This window comes from Fusarium phalaenopsidis (assembly GCF_050370095.1).
Source record: "Fusarium phalaenopsidis strain FUZ10S chromosome Unknown contig_32330, whole genome shotgun sequence".
Taxonomy (NCBI): domain Eukaryota; kingdom Fungi; phylum Ascomycota; class Sordariomycetes; order Hypocreales; family Nectriaceae; genus Fusarium; species Fusarium phalaenopsidis.
In genome coordinates this window covers 41,981-59,360 of record NW_028145392.1, presented here as the reverse complement: position 1 = coordinate 59,360, position 17,380 = coordinate 41,981, and the positions used below count along the sequence as shown (strand labels likewise).

General features: G+C 51.8%; 4 protein-coding genes across 4 annotated transcripts; 1 reads left to right on the top strand and 3 right to left on the bottom strand.

The window, feature by feature from the left end:
* Window positions 1–46: 46 nt before the first annotated feature.
* Window positions 47–565, bottom strand: LRP88_12973 (ankyrin repeat domain-containing protein; the record flags this gene model as incomplete). The annotated part of the gene is made up of 1 exon (XM_083249357.1): window positions 47–565. The coding sequence occupies one exon, from the start codon at window positions 563–565 to the stop codon at window positions 47–49; it is 519 nt and encodes a 172-aa protein (XP_083094842.1).
* Window positions 566–1,144: 579 nt separating this feature from the next.
* Window positions 1,145–2,673, top strand: LRP88_12972 (zinc finger CCCH domain-containing protein; the record flags this gene model as incomplete). Its single annotated transcript, XM_083249356.1, has 2 exons — window positions 1,145–1,884; window positions 1,974–2,673. The coding sequence occupies 2 exons, from the start codon at window positions 1,145–1,147 to the stop codon at window positions 2,671–2,673; spliced, it is 1,440 nt and encodes a 479-aa protein (XP_083094841.1).
* A 3,374-nt stretch (window positions 2,674–6,047) lies between these two features.
* Window positions 6,048–7,553, bottom strand: LRP88_12971 (uncharacterized protein; the record flags this gene model as incomplete). The annotated part of the gene is made up of 4 exons (XM_083249355.1): window positions 6,048–6,087; window positions 6,140–6,363; window positions 6,429–7,040; window positions 7,248–7,553. 4 exons carry the CDS (start codon window positions 7,551–7,553, stop codon window positions 6,048–6,050), a joined length of 1,182 nt encoding a protein of 393 aa, XP_083094840.1.
* Window positions 7,554–13,432: 5,879 nt separating this feature from the next.
* On the bottom strand, window positions 13,433–14,245 carry LRP88_12970 (uncharacterized protein; the record flags this gene model as incomplete). Its single annotated transcript, XM_083249354.1, has 1 exon — window positions 13,433–14,245. One exon carries the CDS (start codon window positions 14,243–14,245, stop codon window positions 13,433–13,435), a length of 813 nt encoding a protein of 270 aa, XP_083094839.1.
* Between the last annotated feature and the right edge of the window lie 3,135 nt (window positions 14,246–17,380).

The window sequence follows — 17,380 nt, the reverse complement described above, 5'->3', positions numbered from 1 at the left end:
GGTGGTGGTGACCAGCCCCGCTAATTTTAGGCCAAAGCGGCTTGCCTCACAGCCCGCCCGTGATGCCACCGCCGTAAGTGTGGACGCAACTGGCCACACAACTTGGGCCTGCGACCATGATACCGGCGCTTAGCAGGCGGGAATCTGACCGCATCCACTTTGCCAAGAGTCTCAATTTTGCAAGTTTCTCCAGCAGAATCTCCACCACGCGATCGTGGCATTCGAACGTGGCGTGGGATAGGGGCGTCCGGTACTGTTTATCATTGAACTCGATATCATCCCCACGGGCGACCAAGAACTGCACCACGTGTACGTTGCCGTTAGACGCGGCGTAGGACATCGGGGTCCGCTGGTGCGTATCGTGACAATCGATCTTAGCCCCACGGCGGAGCAGAATCTTCACCATACGCTCGTGGCCTTTCGATGCGGCGTAGAATAGCGCAGTCTGGCCATTCTGGTCCTTTGAATCGACAGGAACCCCCCAGGCGAGCAGAGAGTTTACCAGAGATACTCGGCCAAGGTATACGGCGCAAAACAGTGCAAGAGCAGCGTGCGGAGAATCCATTTTGCTTGAGCATTAAAAAGATGAGAATAACACGGGTCGCGTTTCATAGTCGCAAGCGTTGGGGTTGGTGCTAAAAGAGCGTTGTTTAGGAGGGCCAGAAAAGACATTTAAACAACGGACCCATAAAAGAGGTCAGAGATCAGCTAATCGGATCTGAGCGGAGGAGCCCTTGTTCCAGCTTGTCTATCATCCATCCAGTCAGGGCGTCCGAGTCGATACCCCCCGCAATAGCCTGCAGATATCAGGCAGAAACTGTGCAATACAGTCTAGTTAATTTCCTATTCGAGGAGGAACATCGGGTTTCTTGGATTTTTTCCACTTCCTGCTGCGGCTAAAAGTGTGGCATGAGGAGGGACACAGCCCCGATCGCCTGTGCTGGCTTATGCCTGACGCCAAGCCACATTGGCAACCGCTGCGCCCGTGTTCAGCCGCCCGGCGCTTATAGGTGCCGGGTACTCTGGTGCTCTCCTCGCCGCACCCTCTCCTCTCAGGCACGCTCCGTCCAACACATGGTATCAGCTCCCTCAGAATCTCAATCAGAGCTTCCTTCGCTGCGCATCGCAACACTTCTCTCTTCCCATGCTTCCTGATGAGACAATCGACAAGGCGGCTGAGAAGCTCGCCGCGTATCGGAGCAACGATGTCCTCTCCGAGATCCTGGACCAGTATCAGGTCCTTATTGACAACTACCGCCGTCTGAAGAGCGATTACGAAGAGGAGCGAGAGGGGAGAGAGCGATACAAACAGCTCGCTCGTGGCCAGGAGCGTAATCCCTTTGCCCTCGTCGTCATTGACGGAGACGGCTATATCTTTGACGACCACTTTGTCGGCTCGGGAGAGGAGGGAGGTAGCAGAGCCGCCAAACAACTTATCGACAGCGTCAAAAGCAGCCTCCGCCGCAAAGGACTCGAGAGCTGCGAGGTCATGGTGCGCGTCTACGCTAATCTCGTGGGCTTGTCCAAGTCTCTCTATAAGAACGGGCTTTGCGGCGCTGAAAAGCGTTCCCTCGCGTCCTTTGTCGCAGGCTTCAACAGATCTTATGGCCTGGCCGACTTTATCGACGCCGGTGGACTAAAAGAAAATGCCGACTTCAAGCTCAAGGCCATCCTCCGCCTCTACGCCGACAATGCCCAGTGCAAGCACATCTACTTTGCCGCCTGCCACGACGTGGGCTATGTCTCCGACCTTACTCCCTTTAGGGGTAACCAAGATAGGTTTACCCTGACCCTTACCCCGAGCTTGCTCTTTCATCAGGAGTTTGAGAAGCTTGGTATGAACATTGAAGATCTCCACGGCGTCTTCCGCCAGAATCCCCTCACGTACGCTGCCCCGTCTCGGGGCGGGCTCAACAACTCATCCAACAAACTCAACCTGGCATCTACGAACCTGTCTAACGGGGTTCCGCCAGCAAAGATGCCGTCTGTCAGTTTTACAACCTCGGCAAATGCAGATATGGAAATAGCTGCCGGCTTGCCCATATCGACACCAAAACTTCGTCTCATACGAGCCAGAACAGCACCCCGTCCCCTTCTATCGGTAACGGCCCAAAACCGGATAGAAACCTCAACAGTGACTGGAGCCGTGGCTCCAGCAACTCCCTCTCCAAGGTCAATATCGAATCACTGCCCAGGAAGGAAGATATCCCAGAAGGCTTTGTCGCTGTCAACCACGTCGACGAACGACTCGACGCCTTCCTTCCCACGCCTCCCGACGAATCTATCACAAAGCTCAAGGCGTTATCTGCCGAGAAAAGGTTCTGCAACAATAAGCAGCTGTTTGACGCCTGCGACAATAATGCCTGCGAGTACGACCACACCCCAATCGCCGAGGAGCTCAGGCCGGCCCTCGAGTGCCTTGCGCGCTCAGTCCCGTGCTCTAGACGAGGCGGGTGCCGAAAGGCTAACTGCGTATACGGGCACGTCTGCCAAAAGGCTGATTGTCGTCACCGAGGTGGCAAAGGCTACTGCCGATTCCCCAGCAGAACATGTTTGGGAGAATACTCTGCCACCAACTACGTTAAAGCCAACGACTCCCGTATGATGTCGCCCTCTATGGACTTAGAGGACGCGCTAAACGCCGAAAACGGTGGCACAAACCTGTGGGAATAGGCTTAGTATATTTCAGTACCTCGCTAGGAGAGGTTTAAGGAAAAGTTGGTTGTCTAGCCATGAAGGCCGGTTTAACTGGCCTTATTTCTTTGTTTTCACTAACCCACTTCTCGATTAAGAATACTGAGGGAAGCGGGGGTAAAAGAAAAACAGATAGTTGATGGAATCAACTGATATAGCCGCTTTGCTCGGTTCTGTTACTCGTATCTCCCAACGCACAAATGTGAACACTTAACTTCCCTTTGGAAATAGCTGCCTCTGAATCCTAGCCGGCCTCAACCCCGCCAGGGACCCAGGCATATCTCCCCTATCCTGAAGCGGGGGGCCTGTTGGCGATGGGGTCTGGCGAGAGCGAACAGAGGGACTATTTAACCTGGCCCCCCGACGCACTTCTTGGAACGCCGGACACGCCGCCCATCCCCGCCAAGACCCCCTCGCCGTATCTTTTAACTTAGTTGTTGTTGTTGTTGTTGTTGTATATTTTCCGTCTTACAGGCACACAGGTCCTGCCAACCGCCATGAGGCGTAAAAAGACGTGCTAGGCTACCTACAAGGTATATACATTGCCTCCCCAGAGGTAAACAAGACAAGCCGGGGGCCTATACATCGCGCTCCTTGCTGCCTGCCGTTATTCCCCCTTTTGATCTGACCCTCCTAGCTATCTAGCAATTCAGCAGAAACAGGTTTTCAAGCCTCGCACCCGTCCGCGGGATACAGGGTCGCGGTGCTTTGCCGCATATTTATCGTCGCCATGCCCTTGTTCAGGACGCATATCGCGAATTCTCGCTTTTCGTGTCAACGAGGCTCTTCTAGAGCCTAACAGGTGGGTTAGAAAGACTTCTGTCAGTTGCTAGGGCGTAGCAGCTTCCATTAGCCTATAATGTGCGGTCGGACGACCAAGCACGAGAAGTATGTATACAAATGGGAGAGGGTGATAATAGTGGTCCATGTCTAGCTCAGTGGCGAGGGCAGATTTTCATGAAGGAGAATATGCCTTTTGCCAACTTTGCGAAGTCATGGAAGTCGGTTCCTATTGCCTTGTGGATGACGTGTTCTTGCGGCCAGAAGGTGATTTAGGGTGCTCCTTGGAAGGGATAATTCTTCAGGGCACCTTAGATCTGCCTCGAGGCCAAGGAGTATGTATGCCTCGGGCATGTTATTCGTCCACCATTTCGAGACTTCGTCGCGCGTCATAGCTTTGGCTTGTCTTCTTATAAAGGCGAGGGTTGGGGGGAGATCAAGGGGTTCCTTAGAGCAGCCTTTCTTCGCATACGCATCTGCGACCTCGTTTCCCTCGATTCCCATGTGTCCTGGGCACCAGCGCGTGTGGACTGCGCCGTGTGTTTTTGCTAGGTCGCGGAATTCGAGGAAGGCGTGTTGGGAAGACTCTCCTGGTCGGCCGCGAAGGCCATCGATGACTGAAGTATTATCCAGGCAGACGTGTATTGGGACGCGGTGTGTTGTGATGTCTAGGGCTCTCTTGAGGCTGGCTAGGGCCCCCAGCACCTCTGCATCATACACCTCAGCTGACTTGAGCCCTTCGCAGCCAGCTCCTACCAGTTTGCCATCCCGGAAGATAACAAATCCATACCCCACGCCGTTATCCTGTATCGAACCGTCCGTGAAGACGACTACGTCTCGTCTTGGGAGGCTCTCTTGCCAGTCTAAGAATTGGGATGCGGCTGTTGCCTTGTCGGGTAGGCGGAAGGATGTCGGAGGGGTGCGGGGTTGTAGTAGAGGTCTAGGTGCCTATAGGAGAAGGGCGGCTGTTCGTTGTAGTCGCGTTGCACGTCCTCGATCTAGGGGTTTAAGATATTGGACCAGCGGATGTGCTGAGTCGAGCGATTGGAGACGAGCGGCGAATCAGCGTCGGCGGCTTTCGATTAGGATATCAATGGGAGGGAAGCCACTCTCGCGGTATAGCGCCGGGAGTGGTGTTGTCCTCCACATCGGTGCGGTTGCCCGTAGTGAACTAACATACGTTTTGTGCATTTTATCGAGTAGGCATTGTGATCGTGTTGGCTTCCCATCGATGTCGCGTCCGGGGTACCATGCTTCTGAGCCATACAGCAGAATCGGTTCGACGCATGCCTTAACGGCTCTTCGTGTTGCATCTGGGGGTGGGCCGCATTGTGTGTTGGCGATCCGCCGCAGGAGGTTCGATACCACCCTTGCTTTTGAGTTCCATTTGTCGATATGAGCTTTGAAGCTTAGCTTTCGGTCGAGCCAGAGTCCTAGCCATCTCACGGCCGGTTTTGCCGTCTTCGCGATCCCCCTGTGGTAAACTGGGGGTTATCCTTATTCCGTCGTCTTGAGAAGTGCATAACTTCTGTTTTTGCGTGGTCAAAGGTGACGCCATTCTCTGCTCCCCACTGGATAAGCTTTTGCAGGTCCATTGTCACTAGAGCTGCTGTTTCCTCGAGAGAGTTTCCGATCCGGATCATCGCCGTGTCATCGGCATAGCTGAAGCGCTGTGCCGGGGCGATAAATTGTGCCTTGACAGCTTGTGTATTCGTGACCAAGTCTGTGCTTCCGATGTATGGGATCGGTTGTATATAAAGGAGAAAGAGAATTGGTGAGGCCGGTGACCCTTGGGGAAGGCCACAATTGAGACACGTTGTTGACGAAGCCTGGCCGCAGCGTCGAGAGCCTAAGGTAAGTTGGGGATAGCTCAAGAGGCATCGCTTAACTACATAGTATGAGTTAGTATGCATATATTGTTGAAATCCATTGTTTAACGAATCCATAGCTATTCCGATCCATTGGTAGCGAGGATGTGGATGTCTTCTTGTCAATAGTTTCCGGTGGTTAACACCAATTACCCAGGGGATCAGGTAGGCGAGTTGCGCAACCCCTCTGTTCATCACAGAGGGGGCATCATAACCTATCCCATGAGTGCCCAAGGACCTCCAAGCAGGTCACGATGGGGGGCTATAGCCAATTAAAATGCGCCAAATGAGAGGTACAAGATTTCTCACCTAAATTATATGGTGATAGAAGTCCCAGCAACTTTGGCTATTACAAATAGCGACATTGCACAACCGGCAGCCAAACCAAGTCTGCTTGCGAGGCCTCCTTTGATTGCCGTTGAGCTCCTTAAAAGGGCTTCTTTTCTGGCCCTTTGACCGCACCTTGCCGAAAGCCCTGACAAGCAATGCAATCTGATTTTACCTTCCGGTTGACATGATTGACCTGCCGATTGGCGTGTTGACGCTGTAAATTGGGGTCTTGGAGGCCACGCTCGTCTCCTGACCGGTAGAGCTTCCTTGCCTGACTTTTCTGGCCGTAGGCGTTAAATAACTCGTTATAAATGCACTCTCGCCACTCTCTCTGAGTCGTGAATCGCTTCCACTGTGGCTGGATAATATAGCTATTTACAAGTGCAACGTCAAGAAGAAAAGTCCAGCAAAGAGCCTGCCACGGGCCCCGGCGCAAGGGATGATCATACGCATAATATAACCTTAACTGATCGCCCCGATCAACGTGGTTCATTTCATCATTATAGTCAGCGGCGACTGTAGGAATGAGGATATCCTTGACGGCTTCATCACCGAAGAAGCGGCGGATCTGCCGTGCCTCGGGCTTCTTGGAGGCGGGTTTCTTTCTGCGGCGTTCAACGCGTTCCTCGCCGGAAAAACAAGTCGTGAAGAAGAGGACGAGGTGGTTATCCTTCCAAGCGATTTGGTTGACCTTATGATATAAAGGAAAGATAGATTAGTAAGGGATTTACATAGAAAAGCGTCCTGGCATGATACCTTGTTGTCAGGCGTGGGGATCATCTTGATCTGGTTGAAGTCGTAGCTAGTGTTGAGTCTTTTATCGCCCCGGAGATCGTGAACAAGCTCCTCGTGGATGCCGCGGAAGAGATCTGACGACGAGAAGAGGTTATCGACGAAGAGGTGATATGTCGCTTTTGGCAGTGTATTTGCTAGGGCCACGACGACGCTTTGGGTCGAGTTCAAGGCGATAGGCTCGTCTGAGGAGCCTCCCTGCGTCTCCTGCGATCCTTGCGTGCAGCGGGTGCAGCGGCGCTTTGCGGGAGGAAGCTCAACATCAACGGCGCCGTATTGTGCGCCCGTGATGTGCCAGAACCAGCGGAAAAAGAAGCTGTGCTGTGCGATAACCCAGATCTTGAAGCCTTGAGGAATAGGCTTGCCTTTGACGACTGTTGTCTCATTAGACCTGCCCGTGAAGCGGATCATACACTCATCTACAGCGAGATGAGAGCCCGGGATGAAGATCTCCGCCGACACAGCTTGTATATGATCAGACCACTCATCACAGGCTTGGAATACCTTCGGAAGAGGCGCGGTCTCGTCGACCTTGGCGTAGTCAAAAGGGCGAAGGTGGCGGTGAAGGATCTGAAACTTCCAATAGGGCGTGAACTTGATGATGGAGTGTAAAGGGCGCTGTTCCCCCGGCTTTGGAGTACTCCAGTGGCTCTTAATGGCCCTTTCCTTATGTATACCCATATAAATTAGCACTCCAAGCCATACATATACTTCTGCAACAGAGGTCCCTTGCTAAGCTCGCAGCCTTGCATTCTTCGTCATCGGGTGATTCCAGCTATCGACAACGTTATTTTCCTTGAGCCACGAGAGCCAGCTTTGAGTGTATTGGACCCATCTCTCAACGAGGGAAATAGGAAGGAAAAGCTGGAATAGCTGCAGCGGCGATGGCGGCGGTGTGTTGATGTGGAAGTTGCGTGTCTCTACGTGGAAGGGTTCAAAGTTGGTGCCGCGGGCCTTTTCCGCCGGAAAAACAGCCACCCAGGTCGGGTCATTAGGGTGCATTTGATGGCTATGATGTTCCTTGATAAAGCTCTTGTCATCATAGGCATTGAGGGCTTGTGCCTCTTGTGGAATTAAGAGAGTGGCCATTGTTCAGTTCAAAATAATTTGTATGTGATTTTGGCTGTGATAGCTTCATTGAGCTAACTTTTCGTACCCCGCTTGTACTGAGGCTATCACGTGGTCAGAGTGGGGCAAGGTACGGCTTGGAGGTCCTTGGGCACTCATGGGATATGTGTGCATCTACAGAAACAGCATCTAACGCAGTGATACAGCAGAATAGGCTAATAAATGCAATATCGTGTTGTTTTTGTTATTCCTGCGGTTATCGTATAAGTGACTATTAAGCCTGCTCTACCCTCCATGTGAACTCAGCTACAACATTGTTGAATCAAGCCATTAGGTCACCATAACTATTCTCGAAGATTTAACGTTTCCTTCTCTTTCTAACGATATATAGAAACCACAAGTTTCTGTCACTCTCATAAATGTTGGTTGGGGGCGGGGTTCCTACCTCCGTACTATTCCTGCTGTAATTCGAGATCTCTTTCCGCAGCATCCCAGATATCTCGCATGCCCCGCCGCCCTGAGAAAGGCTGCCTTGCCATCTCTATCCCTACATTCCATTCAACACGCTCGTTCTCAGCCCCAAGGCACCAGTTATACTCTGTTTTAGAGTAGCGTGTTGGCAGCCCATTGGCCTTCCAGTATTGTTGATTGGTCTTGACAGCTCCTCGATCCAATGTAGAATACCAGGCCTCTTGTGCTTCTCTGTATCGTTGGTAGATAGCACGGGGGTCGTCGGGTCGTAATGCGGGCACTGCTGCAGTGACAGTTGCTGGCCTGGTTGCCTGTGGAGATAGCACATGAGTTGTTGTGTGTGTTGTTGTATGTGTCGTTATGTATGCTATAATCTCAGATACCTGGCTCTGCATTGCCGAGCAGAATACTGGATCCTCATCCGCGCTAAACAGGCGAGGTCTGAGCACCTCACAGGTTTTGTGGAAGCAACCACCATCTGTTAGCTACCTATCTCATGGGTGACCGGGGTATTTGCAGGGGTGGGACCAATTAAAATGCGCCAAAGAGGAGATACGTGGGCTTCCACCAATTTCTCCATGGTGATAAATGTACCAACACTTCCTATTGTTACAAAATGCGACTTTGCACACACCACACCAGAATCTCGCCTGTGATCTCGTGATGCTGCTGTTGACCGTCCCGAGAGGCTTCCTTTTGCCCTTCGACCTTATTTCGCCTTGCCGGTAACCCTGACAAGTGAGGCAATCCGAATTTGTCGTCTGGCGGTTTCTGGATCACAAAAAGCAACGTCGTCCTCTCTGGTTGGTCCCTTGGTTGGCGCAAGATGCCTCCCCTCTTATCCACAACAGGGATAGCTGAGTTATGACAGCCAATCTCGTCACGGTCAATTCCACTTGACCATGTCTATAAAAAGAATAGCGTGCTAGAAGCTCAAGTACTCTGTACTTCTAGCTAAATCCGGGGGGTGCCCCGAGGGGTGTTGGGATGCATGCTGACATGGATGGTGACGATGGCAGAAGCGGGTCGCATGGGTAGGAGGAAAGAGGAAAGAGTGGCGTTCATTCGTCTCTTTGACTCGTCATCCGCGTCCGCCAGCCCGATCAACAACACCCACACTCTATTCATTGGATAAGAGGCAAGTGCCAAACAACGTGTCGGGCATAAATTCTGCCCCTTTCCACCGCTTCATTAGTTAGGCGAAGAGGAACAGCAGTTGCATCCGACAATCCATTACTCGGGGGATTAGGTAAGCGATTTACGCAACCCCTCTCCTCATCAGAGAGGGGGTGACGAAGGCTGTAACCGCGTCACTTTTGTAACCACCTTTGAAGCTGTAACTATCCCAATTCTCAATGAATTCAAGTCCGAATAGCTTCAAAATTGAAATAATAGCTCTTCTCAATTGACATTCACTATGCCTCGATTTTCAGCCAAAGAAAGCGCCGCTGCGGCGCGTGCGGCGCATGCATATCTATCCGGTGCATCCGCGCCACCGACAACTCGGGCGAATCCCTCGCCACAACAATACAGCATCGCGAAAACAGCTGCAATTCACCACGCAAAGGAGTCTTTGACGAAGAAATACATATATCTATTAAAAAGGGGACAGCCTCTTCCTTCTAACTCACAACGAGGCACACCAGCAGCCCTGACTGGGCCAGAAGAAAGAGCTTTAGTTACCTTTATTCAGTCTGTGGAGGGGTGCGCATTTGCGGTCACAGGAGAAGCTATTCGCAACTACGCGAGTTTTCTACGGCAACACCGATTCAACGGTCCTATGCCTCCTGTATCAGAAGCTTGGGTAAGGAGGTTTAAAAAGCGGCATAAGGAGCTTCAACTTTCGTCGCCGTCGGTCAGAGAAGTCACCCGTGGCAGCGCTGAGATGGATATACAACATATCGCAGATTGGTTCCACGAGCTAGACGCTGTTTTGCGCCGCTTTGATATCAAGCCGTATAACCTTTGGAATTTTGATGAGACCCCCTTACAAATTGGGTGGATAAACGGTAGCCTGAAGCTCTTTTCTACTAGGAAGAAACGAAATCGGCGACCTACTGTCTTTCAGCCGGGGAACAAAGAGTCTCTTACGTCTGTTGATGCCGTCAGCGCCGCCGGCCGGGCTATTCCTTCTTTCCTTATCCTCACCGCCAAAGTCCTCCTCGAGGAGTATACACGTGCTGATATTGACGAGCGTGTGGTCCTCACCTTCACGGATACGGGCTTTAATAATACACAGCGGGCTATGCAGTGGTTACAACACTTTAACCGCCATGCCTTTGCAGCCAGCGAGAGTTTTGCTAACTCCTCTATTGAGGAGTGGTTTGGCTATCCCTCGACTATCACGAAGGAAGTGTTTGATAAGGAATACGCGTTTAAACCGCGATTCCAAGTCCGGCCGGCGCCGACGACTTATAGGCTGCTGTTGATGGATTCATTTTCTGCTCATGAGATCCCTGAATTTATCTGGTATTGTGAAAGGTTTGATATTATCCCCTTCCGCCTCCCTAGTCATATGAGCCATCGTCTACAACCTCTTGACGTTGGAGTCTATCAGCATCTCAAAAATGAGCAGCGTAGCGCCCTCAGGGACTTCATCACAGGCGGAGGGACTCAAATATCACGATTTGACTTCCTCAATCAGTGGAATCGTATGTATGCCGCAGCTTTTAAAGCATGTCATATATACGTTGGCTTTGAGAGGGCAGGAATCTTCCCTTTTAACCCGGAAGCTATACTCAAACCCCTTCGCCATCACGTGGAAGAGCAAGATAAGCCCCTATTCCCACGACTTTTAAGACAGCAGATAGTAACGCCAAGGAAAGTAAAGAAGCAATTTGCAACTATTCAGAAGGATCTCGAGGTCCTCAATAGCCCGGCCCGTAGGACGATTCGGCACGCTGAAGCGTGTATTGACCTCGCGATCGTCACGCAGTATTCACATGAGAATATCATCGCTTTACAGAAAGAACGAATACGTCTCGAGGCCCGCCGCATACGAAGTCGTCGTCAAATTCGAGGGGTTCAAGATGGTGCTTTTACTATAAGTGAATTGAAGAAGAAGGTGGAAGCTCGAGAGTCAGAAGAGCGGCAGCGAGACCTAAAGAAGCTACAGCGCCAGCAGCAAGCCGACTTTCGTGATCTTCGTGATGCTGGCAGGCCTCGACTGCGTGGAGGTGCGGCTGTGAAAGCGAAGAGAGAAAGAGCCGCCGCAGAAGCCGCCGCGATAGCTTCACAAGAAGCTGACCGCCAGAAGCTGCAGTCTGAGGAGGAAATATCGATCTTAGAGAATCGTCGGCGCCTTTGGATCGAAGCCAGCGAGGAAACCCGGCACTTCTACTATCGAATTTGGGGTCCTCACGTACTCGAAGCTATTCCCGAGGCCGCCGCTTACTTAGCAGAAGTTGCCAAGGCTGCAGCCTTGCGAGGTCATCAAGACGATATACCCGAGGATGTGCTCTCGGTATCATCAGGAGGCATGACGCCTCTGTTGCCCGGCAACGAGGACTCGGATAGCGATGAAATTGAGATCATCACGAACACACAGATCGAGAGCTTCACGCGCACCGCTTTGGCGGCCGGAAGTGGGGATTATTCACATGAGAATAGTGATGAAGAAGAGGATCTATCTTGCCGTGAAGATTGGGGCGGATTTGGCTATCATCGGGTGCGTAATAGCTACTCGGATGACGAGAGGGTCGAGCCGGTGATTGTGGTGGCCGGAGTAACAATTCCCGTGCCGCAGTCGCGGGCCCGAGGCTAGGGATCACATTTACTTACACACAACAACGTGGGAATAGCTTCAAGAAGGTTCAAATTAATAGTATCAATTGATCAGATTAATCGATATTCACTGATAGTATTTTTATTCTATTTGGCCTCTATTTCGTCAAGATGTGATGCAGTTACAGCTTCAAAGGTGGTTACAAAAGTGACGCGGTTATAGCCTTCGTCACCCCCTCTCTGGTGAAGAGAGGGGCGGCCTATCATTAGTCAGCCCCCCGAGTATTCTTTGCCGCAGATTTCCTCGTGAGCCAGCCAATGTATTTTATCCCGGCCCCTCGGGATGAACAGTCTGTTCTCCTGGAGAATGATGTCTCTGATGTCCTCACATTGGTTCACATCCATCGAGCTGGTACGGATGCCGCGTACAAGAACTCCGTATGTTGGAATGCGCACTGCGGCTCCATTGCCGAGTCTGCGCTCCCAATCCTCAGCGAACTGTCGGAGCACCTCCATGTCGGAGGTCGTAGCCGACTTGATGCTAAGGCCACCGTTTTTGAGTGGGTTAGTTGACACCGTCTTAATGTTCTCTATGTGCTTGTTTCTACTCTGTTCAATAGCACGGTCTACGTGTGCTTTCAGGCTACGGGGGTTCATCGCCCGTAGGCCAGCTATGGTGAGTGGGTTCCGAATGTTCACGATGATCTCACGGAGCACTTGTACGGGCGGCGCCTTGAGCTGGCTCAATGGGTTATGTATGCTAGTGGCTAGCCCATTCCCGGCTGCTACAGATGCGTAAGCCCGTAGCGGGCTCGGTCGGTTATGCTGGTCCGCGTTCCTGATATCTCTCACCATCGTGATAACTGTTCTGCCAATATCGGTCGATTCTCTGGCTGCCGCCTTCGTCTCATTCTGTGCTTCATAGCCCCCGCGTATCCCTTCTAATGCCCGTTGGCTCGTGTTCGCTACCTGTTTGAGTTCCGTCTTGATGTCGTTGAGAGCCTGCGTCGTGCTTTCCGCCGCGATCATCGACTCGGTTCTCGCCATTTGGACCACGTCACGTACGGTGTCGAAGTCTGGCATATTGTGGATCTTGTTGGCGAGGGATAATGCGCCCATAGCCATAACTTTGACCAGACCTTGGGGAACGGACTGGTTTATCGCGCGTTCGATGCACAGGAAGGCTTCTCTGAGATATTTGCCAAGTTGCGTGACATGCTCGCGGAATTTGGCGGGCCAGGACATCTCTTGCGGCCACGAGGTCGCCATGATGGTCTAAAAACGCACTGTGCGATGCGCTAGACTTTCAAGATCCTGACTCAGCGCTGTTGTTCTCTCATCCCCCTCCCCTTTCCAACCTTGGAATCTTTTACACTGAATAGATTGGTAGTGTTCAAGGTTAGGGAAAAACAAGCCGGGACAAGGATCCTCTGCTAAGGGCGATGTGACGCGCCTGCCATTCGCTAGGTTCCGAAGGACGCGCCACCCTGGCCCGCTGCCGCCTATCCCTCGCGAGAGCGGCTCGCCCTTGGTGGAGAGGAAGGCCAGATCTGTGGGATCTCGGCATCTGCATCGCTTGCATGACAGTCTGATAGATTTAGTCATAGCCGGCCCATGCACGTGGTAGGTTGGAGGGTTAGTACGGAGGACAATATGCAGAAGATAAGACATTTTATTTAGTACATAAGAGAGCGCAAGCAGTGAGCTCAAGGAGTTTCCAAAGGCTTCTCCATCGTTACGCCATACACCCTTTTCATCAGCTCCGCTAGTGGAGTCTCCATGTCCTCTGCCAGCAGAAGAATCAAAGCCGTGCCGTCCTGTTCTTCGTGGTCCAGCGGCGTGCCCAGCGCAGCGCCGCAGTCGTCACCGCTTTCGCTATCGTCCTCTTCGTCGTTGTCACTCATTTCCATGTCGTCATCGTTGTCGACGCTATCGGCAGCCCGACTAGCTTCCGGTGCATCAGTCATAGCAGTGTCGGTGTCGGCATCGAGCATTGTAAAGTCCTCGTCTGCCTGGTCGTAAAAGAAGTCGAGCGGGCCCTCACATCGGATATTAAACTCTTCGGCTTCGGCAGAAACTAGCTCCACATATACGGCTGCACCCCCCGCCTTGAGTATGTTTTCTTCGTTGATGCCAATTTCCTTCAAGCTATATCCCTCAGGCAAGACATATTCATGGGGTTTCACGACGAATGAAGAGCTATTCCGATAGTTTGGCTTGTCAAAATCGGTGTAGCACACAGAATGGATATGACTTCTATGTGGGGGTTTTTTCCAAAACTGGTGGGTCAGTTTACAGTGGCCCTCGTTTTCGTCTTGTCGAATGCCCTTCCCATCGCCACGCGGGGGGAGAACCAGTAGCTGTATGGATCCAACGGACACAGAGCTCCACAGGTCATAGAGCGCATTGCGGAAATTTGGGTCCAGGACCGGGTACGATGACAGATACCCGGGTGTCGGGTGCAGCCGAAGGTTCCTGTGTCGATCCATGAATAAACCCTCGATCTTGCCGGCCCCCATGGCGCCGGGAAACAGCTCCTTTAGCGAGCCATCAAAGAAGAGTGTGTTCAGTCGTCTGTAGGCAGAATGCCAGAGCTTTCTCTCCCTCCTGTCCTCTTTTCGTTTGCCCCATCCATCTTTCCCGAGACAGGAACCGAATTCCGACTTGCACCGACTAAATGCTCTTCCGGCCTCGTGTAACTCATGCATCGATATCCGGGCAAGACTCTCGGCAGTGAGATAAACACACACGTAGTTCACCGGGGGGCCCCAACGCTCGCGGGGCACAATGTGCCCCCCTCGCCCAGAGAAAAACGTGGCCATGTAATCCTTCATCTGCGGCGGGCAAATGCGGTGTGTCGTACGACTGAAGTAGAAAGGCCGCCACTGCCTGTTGAACTCCTTCGACACTTGCGTAAGGGCCCAGGGCGACCACTTCTCTGACTTATTCGTGTCCCGCCGCCTTCCGTCCCGGTCTCTGCAAGCCTGGCAGCAGTCCCGGATCTTATCGGGCTGGTAGACAGCAACGATTCTGGGTTCCGCGGTTCGATTGAGAAAGTCGAATATGCAATATTTGATATCTGGTAAGGTGTGAGCGACAGTACGAGGTAGCAACAACGCCTTCGCGACGGAGTCTGATAAATACCGACCGTCAGGGAATCTAAGCAGCAATTCCGCGCTCAGATGTTTCTTCTTCCGGCCTTTTAAAGGTTTGGCCCAGGTGCTGCGACGTCTTGTGGGCATCTTGGTGTTCAAAGCCGAGGGTGGCACATCGTACGCTGGAGTGGAAAGAGCACCGATTACAACGGGAGCAACGATGTCTGCGAGCATATGAAGCTGAAAACATTGAAAGCATACAGCGGGTCCATATGGACGCGTCTATGAGCATCCATGAAATACACAGGGGTGGAAACCGCGTCTTGACAAGCACGGACCAATCATGATAAGCGAGACGCGCTATGTAATTGATCACACGCGTCAAGCCCTACTCAAGTACGTATTCTAGTCGGAAACGGGGTCCGTTCCCGGTTTAGGCCACTGCCCAATCGAGGTCGAAGCAGGTAATATGCCAGTTGCCTTGGTGTCTCCGAAAAGCCACTGGAAAACAGGATATTAGTCAAACTCTCCCTACTGTAGAGTTGGAGCTAAGTCTCATACAGCCCACCTTTTGGCATGAAATGGGATTTCTCGACGGTGAGAACCTATAGTGGGCCTGCTCTGACCAATAATATCGAGCTATTGTCCAACATCAGCCGCCGTCTGCCATAATATTTTTGACCCCTTCACCTGAACTAATTCAACTATTCAGTGCTTACTGCATAACTCTTCATACCCGACAAACCTGGTGAATTGTTTCTTTTTGCGAAGCAACGACACAGCAGGGGAGGAAAGTGGTAATGTCCTCTTGTTTGCGCAGACGCGCCCTGACTCATGAGGAGGTCGAGGGGAGACGCTCGGGGGTGTACCCTAGAGGTCGACAGGCACCAATTCAGGGCGCCATAGCGCGCATGCCACAGGGGCTCGATGGGTTCTCTGGCCTTGTCTGCACTGGTGCTACGAATCGGGATTAGTGATGTTGTACAAGATGTACAACCGAGTTGTACGTACGTGTACTGCGTACGTACGATATGACCCATAACTTTCCTAAAATGGTACTTTGTGGGGCATATCGTATAAGTACGGGGCTGTATAAAATCTCTGCCATTCTCTCCTCTATGAGGGTATCGTCAAAAAGATGCCGCCCATCAAAACTGACGCTGCCTTCGTTTGGTGATAGTTTATTGACCTTGGACGCTCTGACTGCAAGAAAAGCAAGCGGTATAGATGCCGTTATTGCTAGAAGGAGTTTGCTGCGACCTCGGTTGGGAGGCCGAAAGAGCACCTCGCTACGTGTGACAAATGGCAAGCTAAACAACGATAAGAGCGTCAAGCTCGAGATAACGCTGGCTATCTTCCCTTATACTCCGAAGCGATACAAATAAAGATAACAGAGGTCGGAATTCAGGGACTGACAACTTTGGGACAAACAGAAGAAGATAAACGTACCAACCCGACTTGTACGGATGTATTTCGTACAAATTGCGCAAAGAACGAGAATCGACGTGAAGACTTCAGCAAGTACCACCTTTAGCTCAGGTATTGGTGGAACGTTGCCTTCCAGTATCTTCAACCGGACGAGATAAGAACGCAAGTCTTCAAAAAAGCCGGCGACTTTGTCATAATCCGCAGACACGCTTTTTGAAACCTACAAGTTGTCAGAACGGCCATGGGCGCCCCTTTGTAAGACATACGCTGATAAGATACCGCACGGCAGCAAAAATAGCTTCACTCGGAGGGTACATCTATTACGTAGGTGAATAATAGGCTAAGGAGATAGATTGGAGAAGGACTTGCCGTTTTAGTCGCCTGCGCTACTATGTCACCGACAAACTGGATGGGTGATAGGCTCTGGCTCACGAGCGTCCTAAACCTGTGCCATCATGGCGGTGGATTTTAAACCTCGCTTCGTTGTCGTCGATGTCTTCCAAAATTTGTGCCACACTCTTGGCTCGTGCCAGTTGTTGAATCTGTTCACCCGTGATGGCCTGATAGCGGTCAACAGCAGACTCCCAGATTAAGCCTACATCAGAAGTAACGTCAGCTTTTGGCCTGAGACAAAGCTCAGTGTGCTGCATCATGGCTGCCATCGGTCAACCGATTGATCCTCATTTCTCCATAGAATGCACCGAGTTCAAATCATTCGAACAAGCCTCAGCCCCAGGAGAGGGGTTCTCGACCACAGGCGTACGCGTGAAGTCGAGGTTAGCCTCGTCCCGGCGCGTACGCTGGAAATCGAGTGAAGTTCGGAAACTGAATTCAGCAAAACATGGCTCAAGAGACACAGCATGGGAGCGGTTTATTCTCCAGCGAGACGAGGAACAAATTTCGCCTATACCTACACGACCATCCAAACAGTCGCCGCGTGTCACAGTCCGAACGATGCAACATCCTAGCATGGTTGACGAACCCCGAAATCCGACCCTCTTCACAGCAGGAGTTTAGTCGACGTCACTATGTTCAGAAGACTTTTGCATGGGATGAGACTCGACAAACCCTTGTTGCCGTGGCAACAGATATGAAGAAGGATCGCGACGTTATTACCGAGGAAGACATCGT